Source organism: Schistocerca nitens, chromosome 8 (genome assembly GCF_023898315.1).
Source record: "Schistocerca nitens isolate TAMUIC-IGC-003100 chromosome 8, iqSchNite1.1, whole genome shotgun sequence".
NCBI lineage: Eukaryota > Metazoa > Arthropoda > Insecta > Orthoptera > Acrididae > Schistocerca > Schistocerca nitens.
The window spans coordinates 52123993-52149970 of NC_064621.1; the positions used below are offsets into that span (position 1 = coordinate 52123993).

At 41.8% G+C, this 25978-nt stretch overlaps 1 protein-coding gene across 3 annotated transcripts in view; it reads left to right on the forward strand.

Moving 5' to 3' along the window:
- The first annotated feature begins 92 nt into the window (after positions 1-92).
- Positions 93-25978, forward strand: part of LOC126198985 (OTU domain-containing protein 7B-like) — an 86087-nt gene continuing 60201 nt past the window's right edge. For 2 of the 3 annotated variants that reach the window (XM_049935652.1, XM_049935654.1), the window contains exons 1-4: positions 103-242; positions 855-1069; positions 5314-5487; positions 8349-8516. In XM_049935652.1, the coding sequence (XP_049791609.1) occupies positions 862-1069; positions 5314-5487; positions 8349-8516 (550 nt within the window). In that variant the 5' untranslated portion in view covers positions 103-242; positions 855-861. Of the gene's footprint in view, positions 243-854; positions 1070-5313; positions 5488-8348; positions 8517-25978 lie in introns of all 3 variants that reach the window. The other variant, XM_049935653.1, reaches the window with a different exon arrangement.

Here is a 25978-nt window from a genome sequence, read left to right on the forward strand (position 1 = left end):
TGCACATCAAAATATGACATGATTTTCGTACATTTCTTTTTATATATTGGCAGAACTGGTACTAATTGTTTTCCATCTCACGTTGTTTTCGTCTTGACCTGTTTGGCCCAAGGTTACTTTACCATTTAACGAAGGTATTAAAGTTGTAATGATTTATATACGGAACGAGCTTGACAGTACGAAAGACTTGAGCAGACGGAAGCGCAAAAACCCAAGGAATACGTCCACAACGTCAGGCTCCCGTGAGTTTGTTTCTAAAAAGTTAATTCAATATTGTAGCCGAGGACGTGAAATGACTGTTGTCAGCTATTTTCGATTTTGAATTAAATTCACGTATTGGTTATGAACCTGTCGTTAAAGTTTGTATCTAAAACTGAATTTTACCAGGTGCTGTTACGCAGTAAAGGATACAAAGCCAGCACAGTTCAAAATATAGGTCTATGTAAAACCGTTGCAGTACAGTAGTATTTTAAACTGTACTAGGGAGTACACTTTTGATAGTTTTTTTTATGTCTGCCGTTTAATGGGTATACTAGCGCATGATAAGTGACTCAATTTACAAGTTCTAATATGAAAATGCTTCTGAATAATTTTACCCGTGTGGTCTCACTTCGACACATTGTTTGTAAAGACCTGTCCCTAAAGACTAAGTTCCGTCCTGTAACTTTGATATTAAATGCGCGTTTGCCCGGTCAGACAGGGTAGTCTTGTACTATTTTAAGCGCCTGTTTATACCACTAGATTGTCTTTCAGATTAAGATAGCCAGTGGAACTCCTTCCTGCTCTTTTGAGTCTTTTCTTCATTCCGTTTTTCATAGAGTATGTTTAATTTGAAATAATATTCTCGTTTGCAGATGGGGAATGGAGTCGCAACTAATTTCACAGTTTATGTCAAACACAAGCAGCGATACAGAAACAGCAATAACCTGCTTGCAAGCCAGTGGCTGGGATTTGAAAAATGCTATTGAGCTCTTTCTGGAAAATGGGGGCAGTGTTAGAACTACTTGGGAAGAAAATGGCAACATCCGACCAACACTCCGCAAAACTCCTGCTGTTGATTTAGCTGACTGTAAGAGTAATTTTTTCATATTCATTCATGTACTGAATTTCTTATAGGCCTACTGTATTTCTTGTAACTATTCAGTAAGTGTGTGCTTAAACTGTACATTTGTAACTTCTAACCCTTTTTTAACCAATTATGGGGTAAAGTTGTTATTGGATTCCCCCCTCCCCCCTTTCTTGAAATCTTGGTTGTGTTGACAGATCAATCTGTAGCACAGCCTGAGGTGTAAGTTAGGAAATCTGGTTGTGATAACAAATTGACTGGTAGTGAAGCCTAAGGTTTACATCCGTGCCACATTGAAAAATGTGAGGGGGAGGGGGTCCAATATGTAACTTTTACCCACTTATTTTCATTTTGCTGATATGTCTTCAGTTAAGAGACAAATCGTGTTTTTACCAGTGAGTGTAGTAGATATTAAATTAATAATTGTTCCATAGATGCTATGCGCTTTATTATATTTGAATTAGGATAGGTTATTAATAACTAATTTCATGAGTGGATATATGTATTGTGAAGGCACTATGAATATCCCATGTTTCTTAAATAATTGTCTGCAAGGTGATCTTGAGTGGGCTCTAGCTATTTTTCTGATTACAAGCTTTTGTGCAATGAATACTTTTTCTCTTTATGATAAATTATCCCAAAGTATATGATTGCTATAGAAAAGCAGTGAATGAAAACGGGCTTAGTAGGCTAATTTACTGATGTGTTTGTCATCAAAATTTGCTATAACTCTAGTAGCATAAGTAGCTGAACCTAAATGTTTCAGCAGATCATCAATGTGTTTCTTCCAGTTGAATTTCTCATCAGTGCACACAACCAAAAATTTTGAATATTCTGCCTTAGCAACAGACTTCTTCTGTTCAGTCTCCCCAGTTAGAGGACACTGTTAATTTCAACCTTCTGCATTCTTCCAGTTGAATATGAATTTAACTTTTTTTGTGCACTGTCCCTCTCATATCACAATGCTTACCTGATTTAGAAGAATTTCATGATTGACACAGTCAAGTCTTTTGACAGATCACAAAAATTCCCAATGGGTGATGTTTGGTTATTCAGAGCATTTAATATTTTATCAGTGAAGGCATATATAGCATTTTCTGTTGAAATTACTTTTTCAAGAATTTTGGGTAAAGCTCTCGGAAGTGAGACTGGGTGGTGTGAGCATCAGACCAACCCCCCTTTTTTCTGCAGTGATTTAACAATAGCATATTTCATTCTAGTCAGAAAACCCCACTTCAGTGAGCTACAACATGTGGCTGAGACTCCTACTTATCTGTTGGGAACAACCTTTTAGTGTTCTGTTGGAAATGCAATCAGTTCCTTGCGAGCTTTTACTTTTGAGTGAATTTGTTGTTTTCTTAATTTCACTAGACAAGGTGGGTTGAGTAATTCTGTCAAATTGTGTAGGTATTGCTTCTTCCATGTACAACATTGCATTTTCTAATGAACAGCTGGCTCCCATTTCCTCTAGAACTCTTAAAATGTTTATTAAAAAGATTTTCTACTTCTGACTTTATGTTAACAAACATTTCATTAAGTTTGATAGAAATGCAGTCTTCTGGTGCTCTCAGTTGCCCTGTTTACCTTATAACATGATTCGAAATTGTTTTTAATTAGAACTATTAAAGTTCACTTTATCTGGTAACTAAATGTAAACTATTATTATTTTGTATTTATTTCTTTAACTCATAGAATATAATAAAAAGAAGTCAGTACTTAGTACCTTATATTCTATGATTTTACGTACTACACCTTTTGGTCAGGCAGAAGGGGTCAACAGAAGCGTCCGATCTCACGCGTCGGCTTTGACCTGTGACGTAAGGGTGTTGTGGTGTGTGATGTCATTACGGCGTAGAGTTTGGTTTGTGAGTGTGGCGTGTTTATAGATGTCGTCGTGTTGTGGTTTGTTGTGCCCTCTGGTGGTATGTTCAGGGTTTTCGTTTGGTATATTGGGCTCAGTTTGCTGTTGCTCAGTGGCGAGTGCTGCTTGCGTATTTTTGAAGCGGAATTTGTATCAGTGAGTTAACGGTTTTGTGGTTTTGTTTGAAGGTTAATGTAGTGATGATTGCTGTACGTTGGGTGGTTTTGTTATTAAGTTTAATCGGTTGTGGTTTTTTGTTCAGGAATGGCTATGAAAGATCAATAGTTCTCGGTTGAGGGCTATGATGGGGGACACAGCTTTAGAGCTGATTAAGTTCCTACAGCTTTTTGGCTTAATTGCCGAGGTGGTGAAGTGCAGTGTGTGCTGTGAACCAATGAAATTGGTTAAAGTTCCGGCCTCTCAGACCAGGGATGGTTATATGTGGCGCTGTCGCAAAGACGACATATGGCGTTCCATACGGCGCGGTACCTGGTTCGAGAAGTCTAGGTTGGGCATGCGTGAGATTGTGCTTGTTACATATTATTTTTGTTATAGATCCCCACAGAGTTTTTGCACGCATGAGACTGGTGTGAGTGAGAGGAGCGTTTTAGATTGGTATTCCTTTTGTCATGAAGTGTGTTTGGAATTTATTAAGTACAGGGGTAAGTTGGGGGGCATGGGGTTGTTGTGGAGGTGGAAGAGTCACAGTTTGGGAAAAGGATGTATGGGAGGGGGTGCCTGTGGCTGGTCTTTGGGTGTGGGGGGGTGTTGTTCCGGGGGGGGGGGGTTCTGAATGTGTTTTTAGGGTTGTGGAAGGGAGGTCCAAGGCTGAATTAGTGGGGTTAATTGAGGAATATATAGAGCCGGGGTCCACAATAGTTTTTGATGCTTTTTCTTCTTATAGGGGGTTGGGTGAGAGGGGATTTAATCATTTAGTAGTGAACCATAGTTTAGAGTTTAAGAATTATGAGATAGGGGCTTGTACTAATACAATAGAGGGGATGTGGGGGGCGGTTAAGTCAGTTCTTGGGAGGGGGAAGAGGCGCTGTTCCAACCTTCAGTCTCATTTAGATGAGTACTGTTGGCGGAAGAGTGTCCCAGAGGGCTATTGTATTTTTCGGGTTTTCTTAAGGGCTGTGGGTAAAATGTATAGGCCGAAAGTTGTTAGTTAGGGTGGTCTGGGTAGGTGGGTGGGTGGGTGGCTGTGGCTCAGGGTGGGGTGGGTGGTTTATTTTGTTGTATAGTATTTCTTAAGGTGGGTGGGGGGGAGAGGGGGTTGAGGTGCGGGTGGGTTGGGTTTTTATTTTGGTTTAGTATTTTTTCGTTGGTTTGTGTGTGTTTGCGTGTGTGTTTGCGTGTGTGTTTGCGTGTGTGTTTGCGTGTGTGTTTGTGGTGGCCAATCTAGTTTGTGGGGCTGCAACTTTCTTTCGGTAAGTTCTCATTTGTTTGTTATTGGCGTATGTGTTGTGTATTGTGGTATAGGGAAGTGTTTAAATGAAATTTGTGGCTGTGAAGGTTGGTATTGGTATTGGGAGATGTTTTTGAGTTACATAGGTCAAGGGTAGTGGTCGATCCTAATTTATGGGATTGGAGGCTGCTGTTGAGCTATATAGTTGGAGGGAAGTGTTCAGTCTCAATGTTTGGTGGAGTATGTTGGTTTTTGTAATGGGAGATGGGATCGGGAGCTGCTGTTGAGCTGTATAGGTCAAGGGAAGTGTTTGATCCCAATTTATGGGATCGGGAGCTGCTGTAGATCTGTGTAGGTCAAGGGAAGTGTTTGTTCGTAATGTTTGGCGGTGCATTTTGGTTTTTGTATTGGGAGATGGGATCGGGAGCTGCTGTTGAGCTATATAGGTCAAGGGAGGTGTTCGATCCCAATTTATGGGATCGGGAGCTGCTGTAGACCTATATAGGTCAAGGGAAGTGTCCGATTCCAAATAATATTGTGTTTTGTGGTATTTGGTGAGTTTTGTGATGTAGATTTTTTTTCGTCATTTTGCGTGGTTTTGTATGGGGGTGGGTGGCTAAATTTGTTTATATTTAGTTTCTCCCCACCAAAAAAACCCCAATTTCCCATGCTTGTCCCGTTAGTCATTGGGTATTTAGTGAAACGTGTGTGTGTGTGTGTGTGTGTGTGTGTGTGTGTGTGTGTGTGTGTGTGTGGGGGGGGGGGGGGGGTGTTTGTTTTTCAATGTATTTTCGTCTTTATGATACGTATGCAACGATTTTATATCCGCCATATTGGAATTGTCGTTTATGGTCGTTTCCGCCATATTTGTGACGTCATGGGTCAAAGCCGACGGGTGGGATTGGACGCTTCCATATTTCTGGCAGAAGATATAGATATGAATATCTTTTACGTGCTGTGCTTCAATTTCTGTTCCAGTGAAGAAACTTTCAAGAGGAATCTCAAGAGCAACGGACAATGTGAAGTTGGTCTCGCGTGCCCGCTCAGATATTGCTCACGAGTTTGGAGATACTGCAGTTTGCAACGTTAATCAGTTTTTCATCGAGACACCTGTATGCACTTTCACTTTGCCGGATTTGACAGTGTATCCTGGTATGAAAACACTTCACTGTTTGAAAATTAGTAATAAATCTGGATCTCTAGCAGGTAAAATGCAACTGATGATAGGAGCTGGCTGATGCCATCAGTGCCCTATTGTAGGCTTTCGATTATTGTGTAAGAGGGTAGATTGAAACAAACCTATACTGGACATCTGTTTTGGCCTGTGATGTAATGACGTTCGGGAGTGTGCCATCCTGTGTGCAGACAGAACAAACAGTACATTGAATTTTGGCTGTGGTGACAAACTGAACATACTGATACTAGATGTCAGCTTCAGAGAGGGTGACAATTATTGAACTATATGAAAAAACAGAAATTAGTTACAACCTATGACATGCACACACTATATTCAACATGTAAACTTCACTACAGATATTTAGATCTAGGTTGTGACATGTTCTATATGCCTGGCATCCTTGGCGTCGATATGGTGCATGACCCACTGAAATGTCGGAGCATTGATGCTGTCGATGACTTCCTGAATGGCTGTTTCCAGCTCGTACACCATATCTTTAATTTAGCCTCACAAAAATGAGTCTCATGTGTTCGATCTGTAGAATATGGTGGCCAATTGAGGCTCAATGCCAGTGGCCTCGGGATATCCCAGAGCCAGAATGAGGTTCCTAAAATGCTCTTCCAGGACATCAAACACTCTCCTGCTTTGATCTTGTAATCAGGGTCACTTTGGATAATGGGGATGGAATCATCTTGCAAAACATTCACATACTATTGGTTATTCACCATGCCATCATGAAATATTGCATCGATTAGTCCATCACTGGATCGTTGCACACCACACAATCGCCCATTGAGGGTGAAGAAACTTCTCAATCCTAAATGTGGATTCTCAGTCCCACGAATGTGCCCATTTTGCTTATTGACAAACCCATCCAAATTAAAGTGGGCTTTGTCGCTAAACCGAACCATATATGCACATACTAATTCCCATCGTGCCCCACGGTCAACTGTGCAATTTAAATGTCCTAATGCAAACCTTTCAGAAGTTATGACTATATTATTTCACATAGTTCAATAATTGTTACCCTATATCAAAATATAATATTGTTTCATGTAATAATGATATATGTGCAGAGAAAGAGAGAGAGAGAGAGAGAGAGAGAGAGAGAGAGAGAGAAGAAAATTGACAGTATGTCTTTCATCTAAGTTATATTAGTTTCTGGAGTGTAGTTTGTTGTGACATTGATCTTTAGTGCAGCCCGAGGCCTGTGTTAGGTTGTTGAAAGGCTACAGTTTGGTTGAGAGTGATATTGATTGCTTCAGTTAATCCAGTAGGTTTACCTGTAGAGTAACCTGTGGTTTACATTATGTTGAAAGGTGACAGTCGGATTGTGATGACACGAGAATATAATTCTTGTTAGGTTATGAGTCACTGGGATTCAGTGCGTGATTTATGTTCACCATTTTTATATTCAGGGTTAAAGCAAACGGGTAGTGCTATAGAGGTCTTTCCTACCCAGATCAGTGTGTGATGACTTCTTTGCTAGTTGCTTGATCTACCCTCTGATCTTGCAGCATTCTTCTACAGCACCACATTTCAAAACCTTATCTTCTCTTCTTGTCTGTTTTGTTTATAATCCACATGTCACTTCTAAATAAGGCTACACTCCTGGTAAATACTTTTAGAACAGACTTCCTGACACTCACAAGGGAACCTCCCCATCGCACCCCCCTCAGATTTAGTTATAAGTTGGCACAGTGGATAGGCCTTGAAAAACTGAACACAGATCAATTGAGAAAACAGGAAGAAGTTGTGTGGAACTGTGAAAAAATAAGCTAAATATACAAACTGAGTAGTCCATGGTAACATATACAACATCAAGGACAATAGGATCGCAGGAGCGCCATGGTCTCGTGGTAACGTGAGCAGCTGCGGAATGAAAGGTCCTTGGTTCAAATCTTCCATTGAGTGAAAATTTTTGTTTTTTATTTTCAGTTTATGTGACAAACTCTTATGTTTTCATCACTTTTTTGGGAGTGATTATCACATCCACAAGAAAACCTAAATCGGGCAAGGTAGAAGAATCACCAAGTGTACAAGTTGGGTGGGTCGACAACATATTCCTGTCATGTGGTGCACATGCCTTCACCAGTGTCGTATAGAATATATCAGATGTGTTTTCCTGTGGAGGAATCGGTTGACCTATGACCTTACGATCAAATGTTTTCGGTTCCCATTGGAGAGGCACGTCCTTTCGTCTACTAATCGCACGGTTTTGCGATGCGGTCGCAAAACACAGACACTAAACTTTTTACTGTGAACAGAGACGTCAATGAACGAACGGACAGATAATAACTATGCAAAAATAAATAAAGTAAAATTTTCACTCCAGGGAAGACTTGAACCAAGGACCTCTCGTTCAGCAGCTGCTCACGCTACCACGGGACCACGGCGCTTCTGAGCTCACATCGTGCATGATGTTGCCTATGTGACCCATGGACTACTCAGTTTGTATATTTTGCTTATTTTTTTCACAGTTCCACACAGCTTCTTCCTGTTTTCTCAATTGATATGTGTTCAGTTTATCAAGGCCTATCCACTGTGCCAACTTATAACTAAATCTGAGGGGGGTGCGATGGGGAGGTTCCCTTGTCAGTAGTCAGTGCTTGTTAGTGAATAATTTAGTACTTTGAATAGAGAAGTGTAAAAGTAAATGGCACTGTTCTAACATTTTGAACCAGGCTATTAATTCCTACCTTGGAGTAGAGCGGGTATATGTTCGAAAGGAAGGGAAGGTCACTGCTGTAATGTGTTTATTGATAAACTTCACATAATATTATTGTCTGTAAAAATAATTACATCCAAAACTTTTTCAATTTTTTTTTTTCCACAGAAGATTTCCGTACATTTTTGGAAAAGGATCTGATTGAAACATCAACCCTACAGTCTTTGGAATCTGCTGGTAGACTTAATTGGTGGGTTGAGCTTGGAGCATGTCAGTCTCTGTGGCCACTTGCTACGTCTGGAGATGGAAATTGTTTGTTGCATGCTGCATCACTTGGTGAGTTGTTGTAGTACTGTGGTAACACTTGTACAGTGCTTTACCAGCTAAGATAAAACATCATTTTTTTGCTAAGTTATCTCAGTCACTTGCAGAGGCACGTGTGGCAAAAACTGGTGCCAAATTTTACTGTTAGCCAACTCTTATGGCATGGCTCAGACATCTGCTGCTGCAGTTGCAGAAGCAACAGCTGCAGCAATAATAATACTAATATAAATAAAAATAAAAAATGACATATCATTGAATCGAGTGTACTGCAGGTGGTCTATGTTTTTCTAACACAATATTTCGACGTCGTACCGCAGAGTCTTCATCAGGTGCTTCCTGTGACTGAAACACAGGCTGACCGTGTCCCGTATTTATGTCTGGGTGGTGTCTGACGTTCCCTACACCATCCACTCCCACTAGACCATGTCGGTTGGTCGCCAGATGTTCCATCTTCCGTCCGCGCCCACTTCTGCTGAAGCGGGCGCGAATGGAAGATGAAAACCTGGCGACCAACTGACATGGTCGCGCTGGAGAAAGTTGAAACGGTCACCAACAGGCAACGCAGCCTGTCGACAGTGCTAGGAACGTGCATGGTGGGCGCGGACCTAGTAGGGTACACAGTGAAATGGCCGCCACCAGGGAAAAGAGCGGAATCGGGCATGGACGGAAGACGGAACACCTGACGACCAACCGACACGTTCGCAGCGGGAGCAGATGGCATAGGGAACGCCAGACACTATCCAGACATAAATATGGGACACGGTCAGCCTGTCGTTCAGTTACAGGAAACACGTGATGAAGACGCTGAGGTACAGTGTCGAAATGTTGTGTTAGAAAAACACAGACCACCGGCAGTACACCTGATTCAACGAGATATAATGATGATGACGACAACGATAAATCATAAGATTCAATCAACAACCAGACTCTTTCCCATTGTCGAAAAATATAACTTGATTTTAAGAAATTGTAACTAAACAAACATACATTCACCAACCAGAGTTCTAAAGTAAAATTCATGGGAGGAACATCTGATCCTGTTTTGGTCATTACCAGCTAGCAAGTGCAACATTCTGTCTGCAGCCTCTTTTATATTGTTCTGGATGCAATTATCCAAGAGTTGTTGTTGTTGTTGTTGTTGTTGTTGTTGTTGTTGTTGTGGTCCTCAGTCCTGAGACTGGTCCGATGCAGCTCTCCATGCCACTCTATCCTGTGCAAGCCTCCTCATCTCCCAGTACCCACTGCAACCCACATCCTTCTGAATCTGCTTAGTGTATTGATCTCTTGGACTCCCTCTACGATTTTTACCCTCCACGCTGCCCTCCAATGCTAAATTTGTGATCCCTTGATGCCTCAAAACATGTCCCACCAACCGATCCCTTCTTCTAGTCAAGTTGTGCCACAAACTTCTCTTCTCCCCAATCCTATTCAATACCTCCTCATTAGTTACGTGATCTACCCACCTGATCTTCAGCATTCTTCTGTAGCACCACATTTCGAAAGCTTCTATTCTCTTCTTGTCCAAACTGGTTATCGTCCATGTTTCACTTCCATACATGGCTACACTCCATATAAATACTTTCAGAAACGACTTCCTGACACTTATATCTATACTCGATGTTAACAAATTTCTCTTCTTCAGAAACAATTTCCTTGCCATTGCCAGTCTACATTTTATATCCTCTCTACTTCGACCATCATCAGTTATTTTACTCCCTAAATAGCAAAACTCCTTTACTACTTCAAGTGTCTCATTTCCTAATCTAATCCCCTCAGCATCACCCGATTTAATTTGACTACATTCCATTATCCTCGTTTTGCTTTTGTTGATGTTCATCGTATATCCTCCTTTCAAGACACTGTCCATTCTGTTCAACTGCTCTTCCAAGTCCTCTGCTGTCTCTGACAGAATTACAATGTCATCGGCGAACCTCAAAGTTTTTACTTCTTCTCCATGAATTTTAATACCTACTCCGAATTTTTCTTTTGTTTCCTTTACTGCTTGCTCAATATACAGATTGAATAACATCAGGGAGAGGCTACAACCCTGTCTCACTCCTTTCCCAACCACTGCTTCCCTTTCATGTCCCTCGACTCTTATAACTGCCATCTGGTTTCTGTACAAATTGTAAATAGCCTTTCGCTCCCTGTATTTTACCCCTGCCACCTTCAGAATTTGAAAGAGAGTATTCCAGTTAACATTGTCAAAAGCTTTCTCTAAGTCTACAAATGCTAGAAACGTAGGTTTGCCTTTTCTTAATCTTTCTTCTAAGATAAGTCGTAAGGTTAGTATTGCCTCACGTGTTCCAACATTTCTACGGAATCCAAACTGATCTTCCCCGAGGTCCGCTTCTAGCAGTTTTTCCATTCGTCTGTAAAGAATTCGCGTTAGTATTTTGCAGCTGTGACTTATTAAACTGATAGTTCGGTAATTTTCACATCTGTCAACACCTGCTTTCTTTGGTATTGGAATTATTATATTCTTCTTGAAGTCTGTGGGTATTTCGCCTGTCTCATACATCTTGCTCACCAGATGGTAGACTTTTGTCATGACTGGCTCTCCCAAGGCCATCAGTAGTTCTAATGGAATGTTGTCTACTCCCGGGGCCTTGTTTCGACTCAGGTCTTTCAGTGCTCTGTCAAACTCTTCACGCAGTGAGTTAAGTAATTGAAAATTCAAAGCTATTCAAAACCCATACAACTAGAGCAACAGAAAAATGTTACAAAATGGTATTCCTAGCCTTTGCAGATGACCTGGCCATACCAACAAATGACGAGTCCATTCTAATCAGATAGAAACCGTCAAAGAATAAAGTTAGCTTTCAAATTTCCTTTAAAAAAACAAAAAAGCTTCAGATGCTCAAAACTCAAACATTTTATACAAACTGTGGTCAAACAGAGTCCTTTACTTACAGTATGTTGGTGGGATCCTGGAACCTAATGGGGAAGAAGAAATAGCACAGAGAATTTGTCTAAAGCGACTAAAGATGGCCTGCAGAAGAACTCAATACGCCTACAGAAAAAGTTTCTCCACACATACCAAAATAAGGCAACAAAACAGTTAGCAAACCAAAAGCCATGTATGTTTGTCACTCTCTCGCCATTCATAAAAGGCAATGTGGATAACCTCCTGAAGAAAGAGTAACATAAAATTATGAGGAAGACTCTTGCCCCAATAAAACAGAAAATGGCTATTGACTGATGATCCAGGAAACAACAGAAAACTTCAACACAGGTATTGCAAAGAGAAGATTAAAATTTTGTGGGCCCATTCACTCCCTACCAGCAACAATACTTAACTACAAAATTTTAATACAGACAGATTGACAGGACAGAAGACTATACTTTGGATTCCATGAGTCAGAAAAGATCTAGGAAGAACCCATATAAACTCCCCAGAAGTATAGACCAACCTGTATGGACAAAAAATTGAGAGATGAGAAGTGCATCCAGGGAGTGGGACTACAAAGGAAATGGGAACAAAGTGGGGTGAAGAAAGAAAGAAAGAAAGAAAAATTCATGAAGGAACATTTAGAGCTGCAGGGAAACTGGGAAACTCAGAGCATTGAATCATAAAGTTCTGCTTATCCAGTGGTGGCCAAACATACCCAGTATTATTATAGTAGGAGTAGTAGTAGTAGTAGTAGTAGTATCTTTGGCATTGATTTGCATTAGGATTTTTGAACATATACCGTGTAGGGTTATAATGAAGCACTTCAAAGAAAAGTGTATCACATAACCAACTTGGGTTCAGGAAACATCATTCTTGTGAAGCATAACTAGCTCTTTATTCACCCAAAGTAATGGGTGCTATTGACAGGGATCATAAGTTGATTCCATATTTCTAGATTTCCAGGAAGTTCTTGGCACCATTCTTCACAAGCCTCTTCTAATCAAATTGTGTGTCTATGGAGTATCATCTCAGTTGTGTGAAGAGATTTGTGATTTCCTGTCAGAAAGTTCACAGTTCGTAGAAATAGAGAGGAAGTTGTAGAGTGAAACAGACTTCTGTGCTTCACCAAGGATGTTCGTAATCTATATAAATTATCTAGGAGAAACCCTGAGCAGATAATGCGTAATTTACCATGTAGTAAAGTCATCAGAAAATAAAAACTAATTGCAGAATGAGTTACACAAGATATCTGCATAGTGCGAAAAGGGGCAACTGACCCTAAACTATAAAAAATGAGAGGTCTCGTACATGAATACTGAGAAAATCCATTAAATTTCAGTTACACGGTAAATCACATGAATTCAGTGGTTGTTGATGTAATAAAATTCCTAGGAATTACAGTTAAGAACAACTTAAATTGGAACCACCACATAGAAAATCTTGTGAAGAATATTTTGAAGAATCAGCCTCAGTAGCGAAAATTTATGATCTTTACCAGGTTTCAGCTAAATTAATCTAGCCTTCTTCACAAGCATAAAATTATTATAACATGCCAGAGTAAGGCACAGTCAACATTAAAATTGAAACCTATAGTACCGTGGTACTATAGGTACGGCTGAAAGCAAGGGGAAACTACAGCCGTAATTTTTCCCGAGGACATGCAGCTTTACTGTATGATTAAATGATGATGGCGTCCTCTTGGGTAAAATATTCCGGAGGTAAAATAGTCCCCCATTCGGATCTCCGGGCGGGGACTACTCAAGAGGACGTCGTTATCAGGAGAAAGAAAACTGGCATTCTACGGATCGGAGCGTAGAATGTCAGATCCCTTAATGGGGCAGGTAGGTTAGAAAATTTAAAAAGGGAAATGGATAGGTTAAAGTTAGATATAGTGGGAATTAGTGAAGTTCGGTGGCAGGAGGAACAAGACTTCTGGTCAGGTGACTACAGGGTTATAAATACAAAATCAAATAGGGGTAATGCAGGAGTAGGTTTAATAATGAATAAAAAAATAGGAGTGCGGGTACTGCAAACAGCATAGTGAACGCATTATTGTGGCCAAGATAGACACAAAGCCCATGCCTACTACAGTAGTACAAGTTTATATGCCAACTAGCTCTGCAGATGATGAAGAAATTGATGAAATGTCTGACGAGATAAAAGAAATTTTTCAGGTAGTGAAGGGAGACGAAAATTTAATAGTCATGGGTGACTGGAATTCGAGAGTAGTAAAAGGGAGAGAAGGAAACATAGTGGGTGAATATGGATTGGGGGAGAAAAATGAAAGAGGAAGCCGTCTGGAAGAATTTTACACAGAGCATAACTTAATCATAGCTAACACTTGGTTCAAGAATCATAAAAGAAGGTTGTATACCTGGAAGAATCCTGGAGATACTAAAAGGTATCAGATAGATTATATAATGGTAAGACAGAGATTTAGGAACCAGGTTTTAAATTGTAAGACATTTCCAGGGTCAGATGTGGATTCTGACCACAATCTATTGGTTATGAACTGCAGATTGAAACTGAAGAAACTGCAAAAAGGTGGGAATTTAAGGAGATGGGACCTGGATAAACTGAAAGAACCAGAGGTTGTAGAGTGTTTCAGGGAGAGCATAAGGGAACAATTGACAGGAATGGGGGAAAGAAATACAGTAGAAGAAGAATGGGTAGCTCTGAGGGATGAAGTAGTGAAGGCAGCACACGATCAAGTAGGTAAAAAGGCGAGGGCTAATAGAAATCCTTGGGTAACAGAAAAAATATTGAATTTAATTGATGAAAGGAGAAAATATAAAAATGCAGTGAATGAAGCAGGTGAAAAGGAATACAAACGTCTCAAAATGAGATCGACAGGAAGTGCAAAATGGCTAAGCAGGGATGGCTAGAGGACAAATGTAAGGATATAGAGGCTTGTCTCACTAGGAGTAAGATAGATACTGCCTACAGGAAAATTAAAGAGACCTTTGGAGAGAAGAGAGCCACTTGTATGAATATCAAGAGCTCAGATGGAAACCCAGTTCTAAGCAAAGAAGGGAAGGCAGAAAGGTGGAAGGAGTATATAGAGGGTTTATACAAGGGCGATGTACTTGAGGACAATATTATGGAAATGGAAGAGGATGTAGACGAAGACGAAATGGGAGATAAGATACTGCGTAAAGAGTTTGACAGAGCACTGAAAGACCTGAGTCGAAACAAGGCCCCGGGAGTAGACAACATTCCATTAGAACTACTGATGGCCTTGGGAGAGCCAGTCATGACAAAAGTCTACCATCTGGTGAGCAAGATGTATGAGACAGGCGAAATACCCACAGACTTCAAGAAGAATATAATAATTCCAATACCAAAGAAAGCAGGTGTTGACAGATGTGAAAATTACCGAACTATCAGTTTAATAAGTCACAGCTGCAAAATACTAACGCGAATTCTTTACAGACGAATGGAAAAACTGCTAGAAGCGGACCTCGGGGAAGATCAGTTTTGATTCCGTAGAAATGTTGGAACACGTGAGGCAATACTAACCTTACGACTTATCTTAGAAGGAAGATTAAGAAAAGGCAAACCTACGTTTCTAGCATTTGTAGACTTAGAGAAAGCTTTTGACAATGTTAACTGGAATACTCTCTTTCAAATTCTGAAGGTGGCAGGGGTAAAATACAGGGAGCGAAAGGCTATTTACAATTTGTACAGAAACCAGATGGCAGTTATAAGAGTCGAGGGACATGAAAGGGAAGCAGTGGTTGGGAAAGGAGTGAGACAGGGTTGTAGCCTCTCCCCGATGTTATTCAATCTGTATATTGAGCAAGCAGTAAAGGAAACAAAAGAAAAATTCGGAGTAGGTATTAAAATTCATGGAGGAGAAGTAAAAACTTTGAGGTTCGCCGATGACATTGTAATTCTGTCAGAGACAGCAAAAGACTTGGAAGAGCAGTTGAACGGAATGGACAGTGTCTTAAAGGGGGATATAAGATGAACATCAACAAAAGCAAAACGAGGATAATGGAATGTAGTCAAATTAAATCGGGTGATGCTGAGGGGATTAGATTAGGAAATGAGACACTTAAAGTAGTTTAAGGAGTTTTGCTATTTAGGGAGCAAAATAACTGATGATGGTCGAAGTAGAGAGGATATAAAATGTAGACTGGCAATGGCAAGGAAATCGTTTCTGAAGAAGAGAAATTTGGTAACATCGAGTATAGATTTAAGTGTCAGGAAGTCGTTTCTGAAAGTATTTGTATGGAGTGTAGCCATGTATGGAAGTGAAACATGAACGATAACCAGTTTGGACAAGAAGAGAATCGAAGCTTTTGAAATGTGGTGCTACAGAAGAATGCTGAAGATAAGGTGGGTAGATCTCGTAACTAATGAGGAGGTATTGAATAGGATTGGAGAGAAGAGAAGTTTGTGGCACAACTTGACTAGAAGAAGGGATCGGTTGGTAGGACATGTATTGAGGCATGAAGGGATCACAAATTTAGCATTGGAGGGCAGCGTGGAGGGTAAAAATCGTAGAGGGAGACCAAGAGATCAATACACTAAGCAGATTCAGAAGGATGTAGGTTGCAGTAGGTACTGGGAGATGAAGAAGCTTGCACAGGATAGAGTAGCATGGAGAGCTGCATCAAACCAGTCTCAGGACTGAAGACCACAACAACACAACAGTACCGTGGTACCATGTCTAATTAAAACTTCTTAACTGAAGTCCAGCCCCAGCATCTCTTCACCATACAGTCGATTGGCAGTGGCAACTATGTTACTGCAGGGGCTGGACTTCAGTTAAGTAGTTTTAATTGGACATGGTACCACAGTACTATAGGTTTTAATTTTAATGTTGACTGTGCCTTACTCTAGCAGGTTATAGTAATATTATGCTTCTGAAGAAGGCTAGATTAATTTAGCCAAAACCTGGTAAATACCAGAAAAATTGCGCAACTGAGGCTGATTCTTCAAATTATTAGTCTATCACAGTTGCTGACGGGGCTGCAATATGCTAGAAATTCTTGTGGAGAAGGTGAACCAAAGACTACCTTCTAGTGACAGAAGACTGAGAAGGTGCAACAGATCTGCCAAAGAGACAGCCTATGCTACTTTTGTCTGTCCTCTTCTGGAGTATTGCTGTGCGGAATAATATTCTTAACCAATAAGAATGACAGAAGGCATTGAAAAAGTTCAAAGAAGAAATGGTAGAGGGTGTCATGAATACAATGTGGAATGGCAATAGAAATGTGATAAATGTTCAATGTGACCACCATTGGCTGCACAACAAACATCAGTGAGGTAACGAAACTCGTCCCACACATGCGAAAGAGTGTCTGCTGTTACTGAGTGCATGGCAGCAGTGATCCGGTTCCGCATATCGATCAGAGTGGTAGGTAGAGGCAGGATGTAAACAGCTTCCTTCACAAAACCTGATAAGAAATAGTCACAGGGTGTGAGATCAGGAGATCTTGGTGGCCAGAAGTGCAGAGCAATGTCCTCAAGTCCCTGTGACCGATGCAGTGCTGAGGAAGGGAGTTATTCAAAAAGCTTCATACATCATGGTGCCAATGAGGCTGAGCTCCATCCTGTTGGAAAATGAACCCTGGGAATCTTCCATAACTTGAGGGAACAGCCATTGTTCCAACACGACCAGGTATGTAATTCCAGTTACAGTTCTTTCCACAAAGAAAAATGATCCATAAACCTTTGTATGGGATATGGCATAGAATACGTTGATCTCTGTTGAGTCTCTTTTGTGTTGCAATGATGAATGTGGATTTTCCAAACCCCATACATGAACATTGCATCTGTTGAATTTTCCACTAAGGTGGAACGTCACTTCATCGCTAAAAATTACACTCTGTAGAAATGAATCATCCTCCATCTTTGCTAGCACAAAACCACAAAATGCAAGATGCTTCTCTTTGTCGTTGGGGTTGAGAGCCTCCACAGGTTGTAATTGGTAGGGCTTGTACAGCGAATGCCATGTCAGTACTTTCCTTACAGCTGGCTCTATTGGTAGACTTACTGGAATTGCACACACAACTTTCTCGAATCTGTCGGACATCATCCTCTGACAAACGAGGCCGGGTTGTGCTTTCTCCTTTGCACACACTACCAGTCTGTTTAAATTGCTTAAACCAACGGCTAATTCTTTTGCAAGTTGTGGTTGAATACCGAATGGGGTATGAAATGCCTGCTGCACTGCAATTTGCATCTCACTTTTCGTGAACTCAAGAACACAGAACCTTGTGATCCACAGTTGTCATCTCACTCACAACTGACAGTGAAATTGAATGTAGGCCCTATTGCCATGCGAACTCTACCGGATGCTTCTGAAACCATCACCGCCCGCCTGCCTCCTCTTTTCATTGGTAGAAAGCTTGTTCGTTTTGGATTTGTACTTGAATACATATAAATTTTTGTAAATGGGTCCATCATTTAGAATAACCCTGTATAACAAAATAGAAAGGACAGTTGGGCCCTAATTGCGTGGTGACAGCAGCCGTGTGTGTGTCGTATTGTGTGACTTTGTGTGTGTTTTCTGTTTTGGAAGAAGGATCTTGTCTGAAGGCTTTATTATTTTAGCAGTCTTTTTCATTGTATCATTCTGTAGATCAGTGCTGCCACTGTGTGGGACAAACAGGAAATCCAGGAAAAATGTGTCAATTTTTTGTCTCATAAAAACCTGTGACTTTTTAGAATTCCGGCAATTTTTCATTGTTCTACTTTCAGTTAATTTTTTTGTAATTTTGATTAGTAGTAACTGATACTCTAAGAATTTTACTTAAGCCCACTACTATAGAATTGTATTGCAGCAATAGAACATAAATGAGAGACTAACACCAAAAAAAACTTAAGTTGAAAAAAAAAGCTGCATTTCCAATAACAAAACACAATACACACACAATGGTCTGCTGACAGCTAAATGTATCAAAGGCTTTAGGATGCAGACCATGGAATACTTCATAACAAAACATTGCTTTTGATGAGTGCTTACATTTCTAACAGGTCACGGGAAAATATTGCGAATGTTGGTGTGAGAGGTGTCATTTTTAAAGTAAATTTCCTTTTACACAAGATGAATTAAGTTATGTCTGATGAATTTCTTAAAACATGGAATGTTTGACTCTCATTCAAAACTTAACACTTTGAGGGCCAAACACTTAGAAAATTTCGGGCCCAGAAGACTAGCCATTTATGCTATTATTTAAAATTTTAATGGCATGTATCTGAAAGTGTAATGCATGAAAAAAAAGGTCCAATATTATATATGAAATCTTAGCTTTTGTTTTAGATGTACTGTATATATACTAATTTAAACCATTAACTTCTCCTGTTTCTGTGTTTGTGTGGCTGTCATTGCTGATGAGATCATCGGGCATGTGCCATAGCTGGCTGACAAAAGCATATCACTCAGCACAATCTTGATTTCAGCACTTAGGAAGTTACTGTTCTGTATTTGGTGGAATTCGTATTTATACATTTGTAATACGAAAATATGCATTGTACATGATGCCACGCATCAAAGACCTCTCCCAGGTGTGTTATTTTTTTTGCTGGGTTTCATTTCCTAAAATGCTAGTAAGTTCTACACTGGTGTATAAAACCTTCACCATTCAAAGGGTTGAGAAGTTTTACAGTGCTGAGGGAATGAACATTGTCACTTAAATCAGAAAAATGTATTTTCACATGGAAAACAGTGTATTTTTAACCAGGAAAAATCTGGGATTTTTTTTTATTGTGTGCGTGGACACACTGGATTTAGGTGTTCACTTTTTCCGTGTGATGTTAGAGAGTGGAACTCTTGAAGAAATAATCTGAAAATGGTTCCATGTCTTCTCTGTCAAGCACTTCAGTTTAAATTGCAGATAGATGTAGAGTAGTAGTAGTAGTAGTAGTAGTAATCAAAGTCAGTAACTGTCTAGTAAACAGCTTATCTAGAGCTGATTATTGATTTGATGTGGCCAACTGTGAACTCATCTCCTGTGCCAACCTTTTCATGATGGAGTAGCAATTGCAACCAACATCCTCAATTATTTGCTAGATGTATTCCAACCTCGGTCTTTCTCTATAGATTTTACCCTTTAGTACCATGGAAGTTATTCACTGATGTCTTAACGGATTTTCTGTCATTGTGTCTCTTCTTGTTGTATTTTCCATCCATTCCTTTCCTTCTCGATTCTGTGGCGATCCTGATTTTCAACAGTCTATAACATCACATGCGAAACATTCTCGGTATTCTTGCCATGTCAGTTCGAGATAAAATCTTGAGCTTTCAACGATAGTCTCAATCATCATCGTCGGGAGCAACTGACTGTTCTCATATTCTCATTCTATAACACCATATCTCAAATGCTTAGGTTCTCTTCCGTTCCAGTTTTCTCACAGTCTGTTTTTCACTACCAGACAGTGATGTGTTCTAAATGTAAATTCTCAGTAATTTCAGGCACAGATTAAGGCCTATGTTTCATACTCGTAGATTTCTCTTGGCCAGCGGTAATCTGCTTTTTATGTCGTCATTGCTCTGTCTGTCATGGGTTATTTTACTGCTTTGTGATCCCCAGTTTTGATGTTAAGCTTATTTTGTTCTCGTTTCTGCTACTTATCATTACTTTGGTCTTTCTTTGATTTACTTTCAATCCAATATGAACTAATTAGACTGTTCACTCCAGTCAACAGGTGCTGTAATTCTTCTTCACTTTCACAGAGGTTAGTAATGCCAGCAGCAAATCGTATCACTGGTATCCTTTCATGTTAAATTTTAATCCTGCTCTTGAAGCAGAATTTCCTCTCCAACCTCAACTCCTTTGGTTCCATCAGATTCACCTGGTCCTACTCCAAATCCCATGCCACTTTCCTTGATGTTGACCTCCACCTGTCCAATGGCCAGCTTCACATGTCCGTCCACATCAAACCCACCAACAAGCAACAGTACCTCCATTACGACAGCTGCCACCCATTCCACATCAAACGGTCCCTTCCCTACAGCCTAGGTCTCCGTGGCAAACGAATCTGCTCCAGTCCGGAATCCCTGAAGCATTACACCAACAACCTGACAACAGCTTTCGCATCCCGCAACTACCCTCCCAACCTGGTACAGAAGCAAATAACCAGAGCCACTTCATCATCCTCTCAAACCCAGAACCTCCCACAGAAGAACCACAAAAGTGCCCCACTTGTGACAGGATACTTTCCGGGACTGGATCAGATTCTGAATGTGTCTCTCCAGCAGGGATACGACTTCCTCAAATCCTGCCCTGAAATGAGATCCATCCTTCATGAAATCCTCCCCACTCCACCAAGAGTGTCTTTCCGCCGTCCACCAAACCTTCGTAACCTCTTAGTTCATCCCTATGAAATCCCCAAACCACCTTCCCTACCCTCTGGCTCCTACCCTTGTAACCACCCCCGGTGTAAAACCTGTCCCATGCACCCTCCCACCACCACCTACTCCAGTCCTGTAACCCGGAAGGTGTACACGATCAAAGGCAGAGCCACGTGTGAAAGCACCCACGTGATCTACCAACTGACCTGCCTACACTGTGACGCATTCTATGTGGGAATGACTAGCAACAAACTGTCCATTCGCATGAATGGACACAGGCAGACAGTGTTTGTTGGTAATGAGGATCACCCTGTGGCTAAACATGCCTTGGTGCACGGCCAGCACATCTTGGCACAGTGTTACACCGTCCAGGTTATCTGGATACTTCCCACTAACACCAACCTATCCGAACTCCGGAGATGGGAACTTGTTCTTCAATATATCCTCTCTTCCCGTTATCCACCAGGCCTCAATCTCCGCTAATTTCAAGTTGCCGCCACTCATACCTCACCTGTCATTCAACATCTTTGCCTCTGCACTTCTGCCTCGACTGACATCTCTGCCCAAACTCTTTGTCTTTAAATATGTCTGCTTGTGTCTGTATATGTGTGGATGGATATGTGTGTGTGTGCGCGAGTGTATACCCGTCCTTTTTCCCCCTAAGGTATGTCTTTCCGCTCCCGGGATTGGAATGACTCCTTACCCTCTCCCTTAAAACCCACATCATTCAGTCTTTCCCTCTCCTTCCCTCTTTCCTGATGAGGCAACAGTTTGTTGCGAAAGCTTGAATTCTGTGTGTTTGTTTGTGTGTCTATCGACCTGCCATCACTTTCATTTGGTAAGTCACATCATCTTTATATACACTCCTGGAAATGGAAAAAAGAACACATTGACACCGGTGTGTCAGACCCACCATACTTGCTCCGGACACTGCGAGAGGGCTGTACAAGCAATGATCACACGCATGGCACAGCGGACACACCAGGAACCGCGGTGTTGGCCGTCGAATGGCGCTAGCTGCGCAGCATTTGTGCACCGCCGCCGTCAGTGTCAGCCAGTTTGCCGTGGCATACGGAGCTCCATCGCAGTCTTTAACACTGGTAGCATGCTGCGACAGCGTGGACGTGAACCGTATGTGCAGTTGATGGACTTTGAGCGAGGGCGTATAGTGGGCATGCGGGAGGCCGGGTGGACGTACCGCCGAATTGCTCAACACGTGGGGCGTGAGGTCTCCACAGTACATCGATGTTATCGCCAGTGGTCGGCGGAAGGTGCACGTGCCCGTCGACCTGGGACCGGACCGCAGCGACGCACGGATGCACGCCAAGACCGTAGGATCCTACGCAGTGCCGTAGGGGACCGCACCGCCACTTCCCAGCAAATTAGGGACACTGTTGCTCCTGGAGTATCGGCGAGGACCATTCGCAACCGTCTCCATGAATCTGGGCTACGGTCCCGCACACCGTTAGGCCGTCTTCCGCTCATGCCCCAACATCGTGCAGCCTGCCTCCAGTGGTGTTGCGACAGGCGTGAATGGAGGGACGAATGGAGACGTGTCGTCTTCAGCGATGAGAGTCGCTTCTGCCTTGGTGCCAATGATGGTCGTATGCGTGTTTGGCACCGTGCAGGTGAGCGCCACAATCAGGACTGCATACGACCGAGGCACACAGGGCCAACACCCGGCATCATGGTGTGGGGAGCGATCTCCTACACTGGCCGTACACCACTGGTGATCGTCGAGGGGACACTGAATAGTGCACGGTATATCCAAACCGTCATCGAACCCATCGTTCTACCATTCCTAGACCGGCAAGGGAACTTGCTGTTCCAACAGGACAATGCACGTCCGCATGTATCCTGTGCCACGCAACGTGCTCTAGAAGGTGTAAGTCAACTACCCTGGCCAGCAAGATCTCCGGATCTGTCCCCCATTGAGCATGTTTGGGACTGGATGAAGCGTCGTCTCACGCGGTCTGCACGTCCAGCACGAACGCTGGTCCAACTGAGGCGCCAGGTGGAAATGGCATGGCAAGCCGTTCCACAGGACTACATCCAGCATCTCTACGATCGTCTCCATGGGAGAATAGGAGCCTGCATTGCTGCGAAAGGTGGATATACACTGTACTAGTGCCGACATTGTGCATGCTCTGTTGCCTGTGTCTATGTGCCTGTGGTTCTGTCAGTGTGATCATGTGATGTATCTGACCCCAGGAATGTGTCAATAAAGTTTCCCCTTCCTGGGACAATGAATTCACGGTGTTCTTATTTCAATTTCCAGGAGTGTATATATATATATGGTGGTAAAAAAGAGGCACTGAATTATACTTTTGTTCATTCTGCCTGACATTATTCAGTTTCCAGTTTCAGTAAAGAGAATATGACGTACCAGTTGTTCAGATGTGATTTATTTAATTTAAAAATGTTACAGGAAGAAGTAATGCCATTATCACCTTCTTAAAATTATGCCATTAGGCACAGTCAAAAAATCTGTAAGCAAGGTATGTGCTTATTTTTGACTGTGCGCAATGACGTAATATTTTAAGAACTGATTGTGGGATTGTATCTTCATAAAATTATTGTGTTTTCAAATTAAATAAATTACACAGCTGGTGCATCATATTCTCTTTCCTCTAGTGGGATCACAACTCTTTTGTGAGTATGTGCTTGGCTACCACATGTCCCCAGCCTTTTCAGCCCTACTTCCCTTTCTGTGCTGCAAGCCTGTGCTATCTCTATCCCTTCCACTTCTGCGCATCGGATGATCTTTCTGGTGTACATGATTCAGGACTCTGGTTTTCCATTTCACTTCTGACACTCACTACACCTTTTCGTTAATAAATACATGGTCCCAATTGTTTGATTTGACCTGCAACCAGTTTTCCAGTAGTAGTCCTCTGACCATGCAGAGATCACACTGTTGGTGTCTGGGCTGATACCTCTCCATGTGTATGCCAAGGAGTGAATGGAGCACGGGGACTGTAAGCAGCGAATTATTGGTGACACCCATGGGAAGAGACCCGTTCAGTTTAGGTTGCACTATGGTGGATGACTTGCATATGAAGCAGGTAAAGCTTTCTCCCGTTGGTGGCCACATGGTCCCAGCAGTCACTTCTGAAGGAAAGAACTTGATCAACATAGAGATACAATGCCAAAATGTTTCCTTCCCTGGCTAAATTGTGGGAAGAATGTAGGGCTAAGTGACAAGCAAATACTCCCTCCATCCCCAATACCTTGTTTGTACAAGGCTGGATGGGGATACTTTTTGGCAACAAAGTGTTTATTCCAGGGGAAGCTGCGGCCATCTCCAAAATGGAGGCTGGGTCAGTTTTGATTAAAACACAGCCTCTGCCCAGTCACGGGTGTTGCTTGCTTGTGACAACTGGGTGGCATTCTGGTGACTATCGCTCCCCATAATAGTCTAAGCATGATTTAAGGCAACATTTTCCACTGTGACCACCTTTTGCACTCTGTTGATAGAGCTACACGCCAACTTGGAGTGTTGAGTGTCCATAGATGGCCAAAGGACAATAGGGTTGCTACCAGAGCGTTCATCTTATCCTTTGAGAGAATTTTTTACCTTCACTTCCAAGGTAAAGGTGATGGTATAGTATCATGACCCCGCTCCCATGCGGTGCTTTGAACATATGAATTTCAGGATAATGTTTTTGCATTGTGATGCCAGCCCAGTCTATAGGGACTGTGGATGATTGTTGCACACTAACATTCTTTGTGCCTCTTCCCTCCCATCTGTGTCAACTACAGAGAGCACCATTCTCCCTGCTCACCAGACTGCACTGTCTTTCAGAGAGAGAGGAAAAAAGTACAAGAATATAAGACAGGAGAGAATAACATACCAAGAGGCCAATAAAAGGTATGAGTGTCTATGCCCTGCATGTGTGACAATGTCGTACACTACAACTATTATGACTTTGCCCTTTCTGCCAATGTTATTCTTTCTCCTCCATTATGCATCCTACAGCAAGCCCTCAGGGCCGCTGGATTGTGCGTGCATCTCTGATGGTTGGAGGGTCTCCTCCTGCTGCTTTCTCCACACCCACTTTGGGAGCAATGGCTCCCCACCCATTGTGGATAGCGATCCCCGTCCCCCAGCTTGGAGATGCGTCACACTCATCCAGCTTCTTGCACCAGAAGGAGCCCGCTGGGACACTTTGCTCCAAAGTTTCTGCCAACCTGAAGCTGGACACCAGCCAGTGGCTGAAGGAGCCTCAGGCTTCTGGTTGTAGGGCTTCTCAATCTCCTTCAGTCACTGAAGCTAATTCAGAGAAGACCTCCAAGTCATTCAAATCTCTTAAAGAAAAGAAAGATGAAAAGGAAGCTGTCCAAGATGAAGGTAATTCCAGTGGCCCCCACACCCCTATGTGCTGCTTCTGTGGCATCACACATGTGCTGCTTCTGTGGCCATGGCAGCGATCCCCAAATCACATCACATAATGGGTCTTGATGCCATACCATCTCAGCCAGTGGCACGGACCCTGGGACATAACTTGCCTTCTCTGATCTTGTCACGTTGCAGCAAGGCGGGTTGGTCTCTTACTATCGTTTAAACAATCAGTCCACCTACCTGGATAGGTTTCTGTTTGTCTGCCCTTCACTCTTTGATGCTAGATAGTGTTTTAGCTGACAAAAGCAGCATTGACGAAAATTTGACTAAATACATATCATGCAAAGGCCGTCCTAAACATTCGCCGACCCATGACTACTTAAGAGTTAACACATTCAGTAGGCTTCATAAAGAAGTGTTCGCCTTAATGTCTCATAATCTGTATGAAATACATCATGTGGAGTTTATGTAAGACATGAAATGTTCATGTGAGAATACCTCCTAAAATAAACCACCCACAAAGCTCAAACTTTCACAAAATACTCAGTACTGTAGTTGATTTTTATTAACGACACAAGAATCAATGAAATGCATGAATTTCTTTATTTGGGTACAAATTTGATCAGCACATTTTAAAAGAGATGTTTACTCTCTCGACTAAGAGAACTGAGACACCAAGCACTAGTCAAACGTGCAGGAAATGCTGAATTCCTATTGGCTAGTGTGTTAAGCAGCCAATCAGATCATCTCAAGCACTTCTATCCTTGCAGTGTCTCTGTCAGCCAATCAGAAATTTAGGCTAGAAATCTCATACTTCATCATTCTCTCTCCGTGCCTCTTCAAAACATTCACACAACCAGAACATGATGAAATGACAATTTTCCAAAGTACTTCTAATTACATCAGAAATCTGCAGTAATGAAACTGAAGAAAAT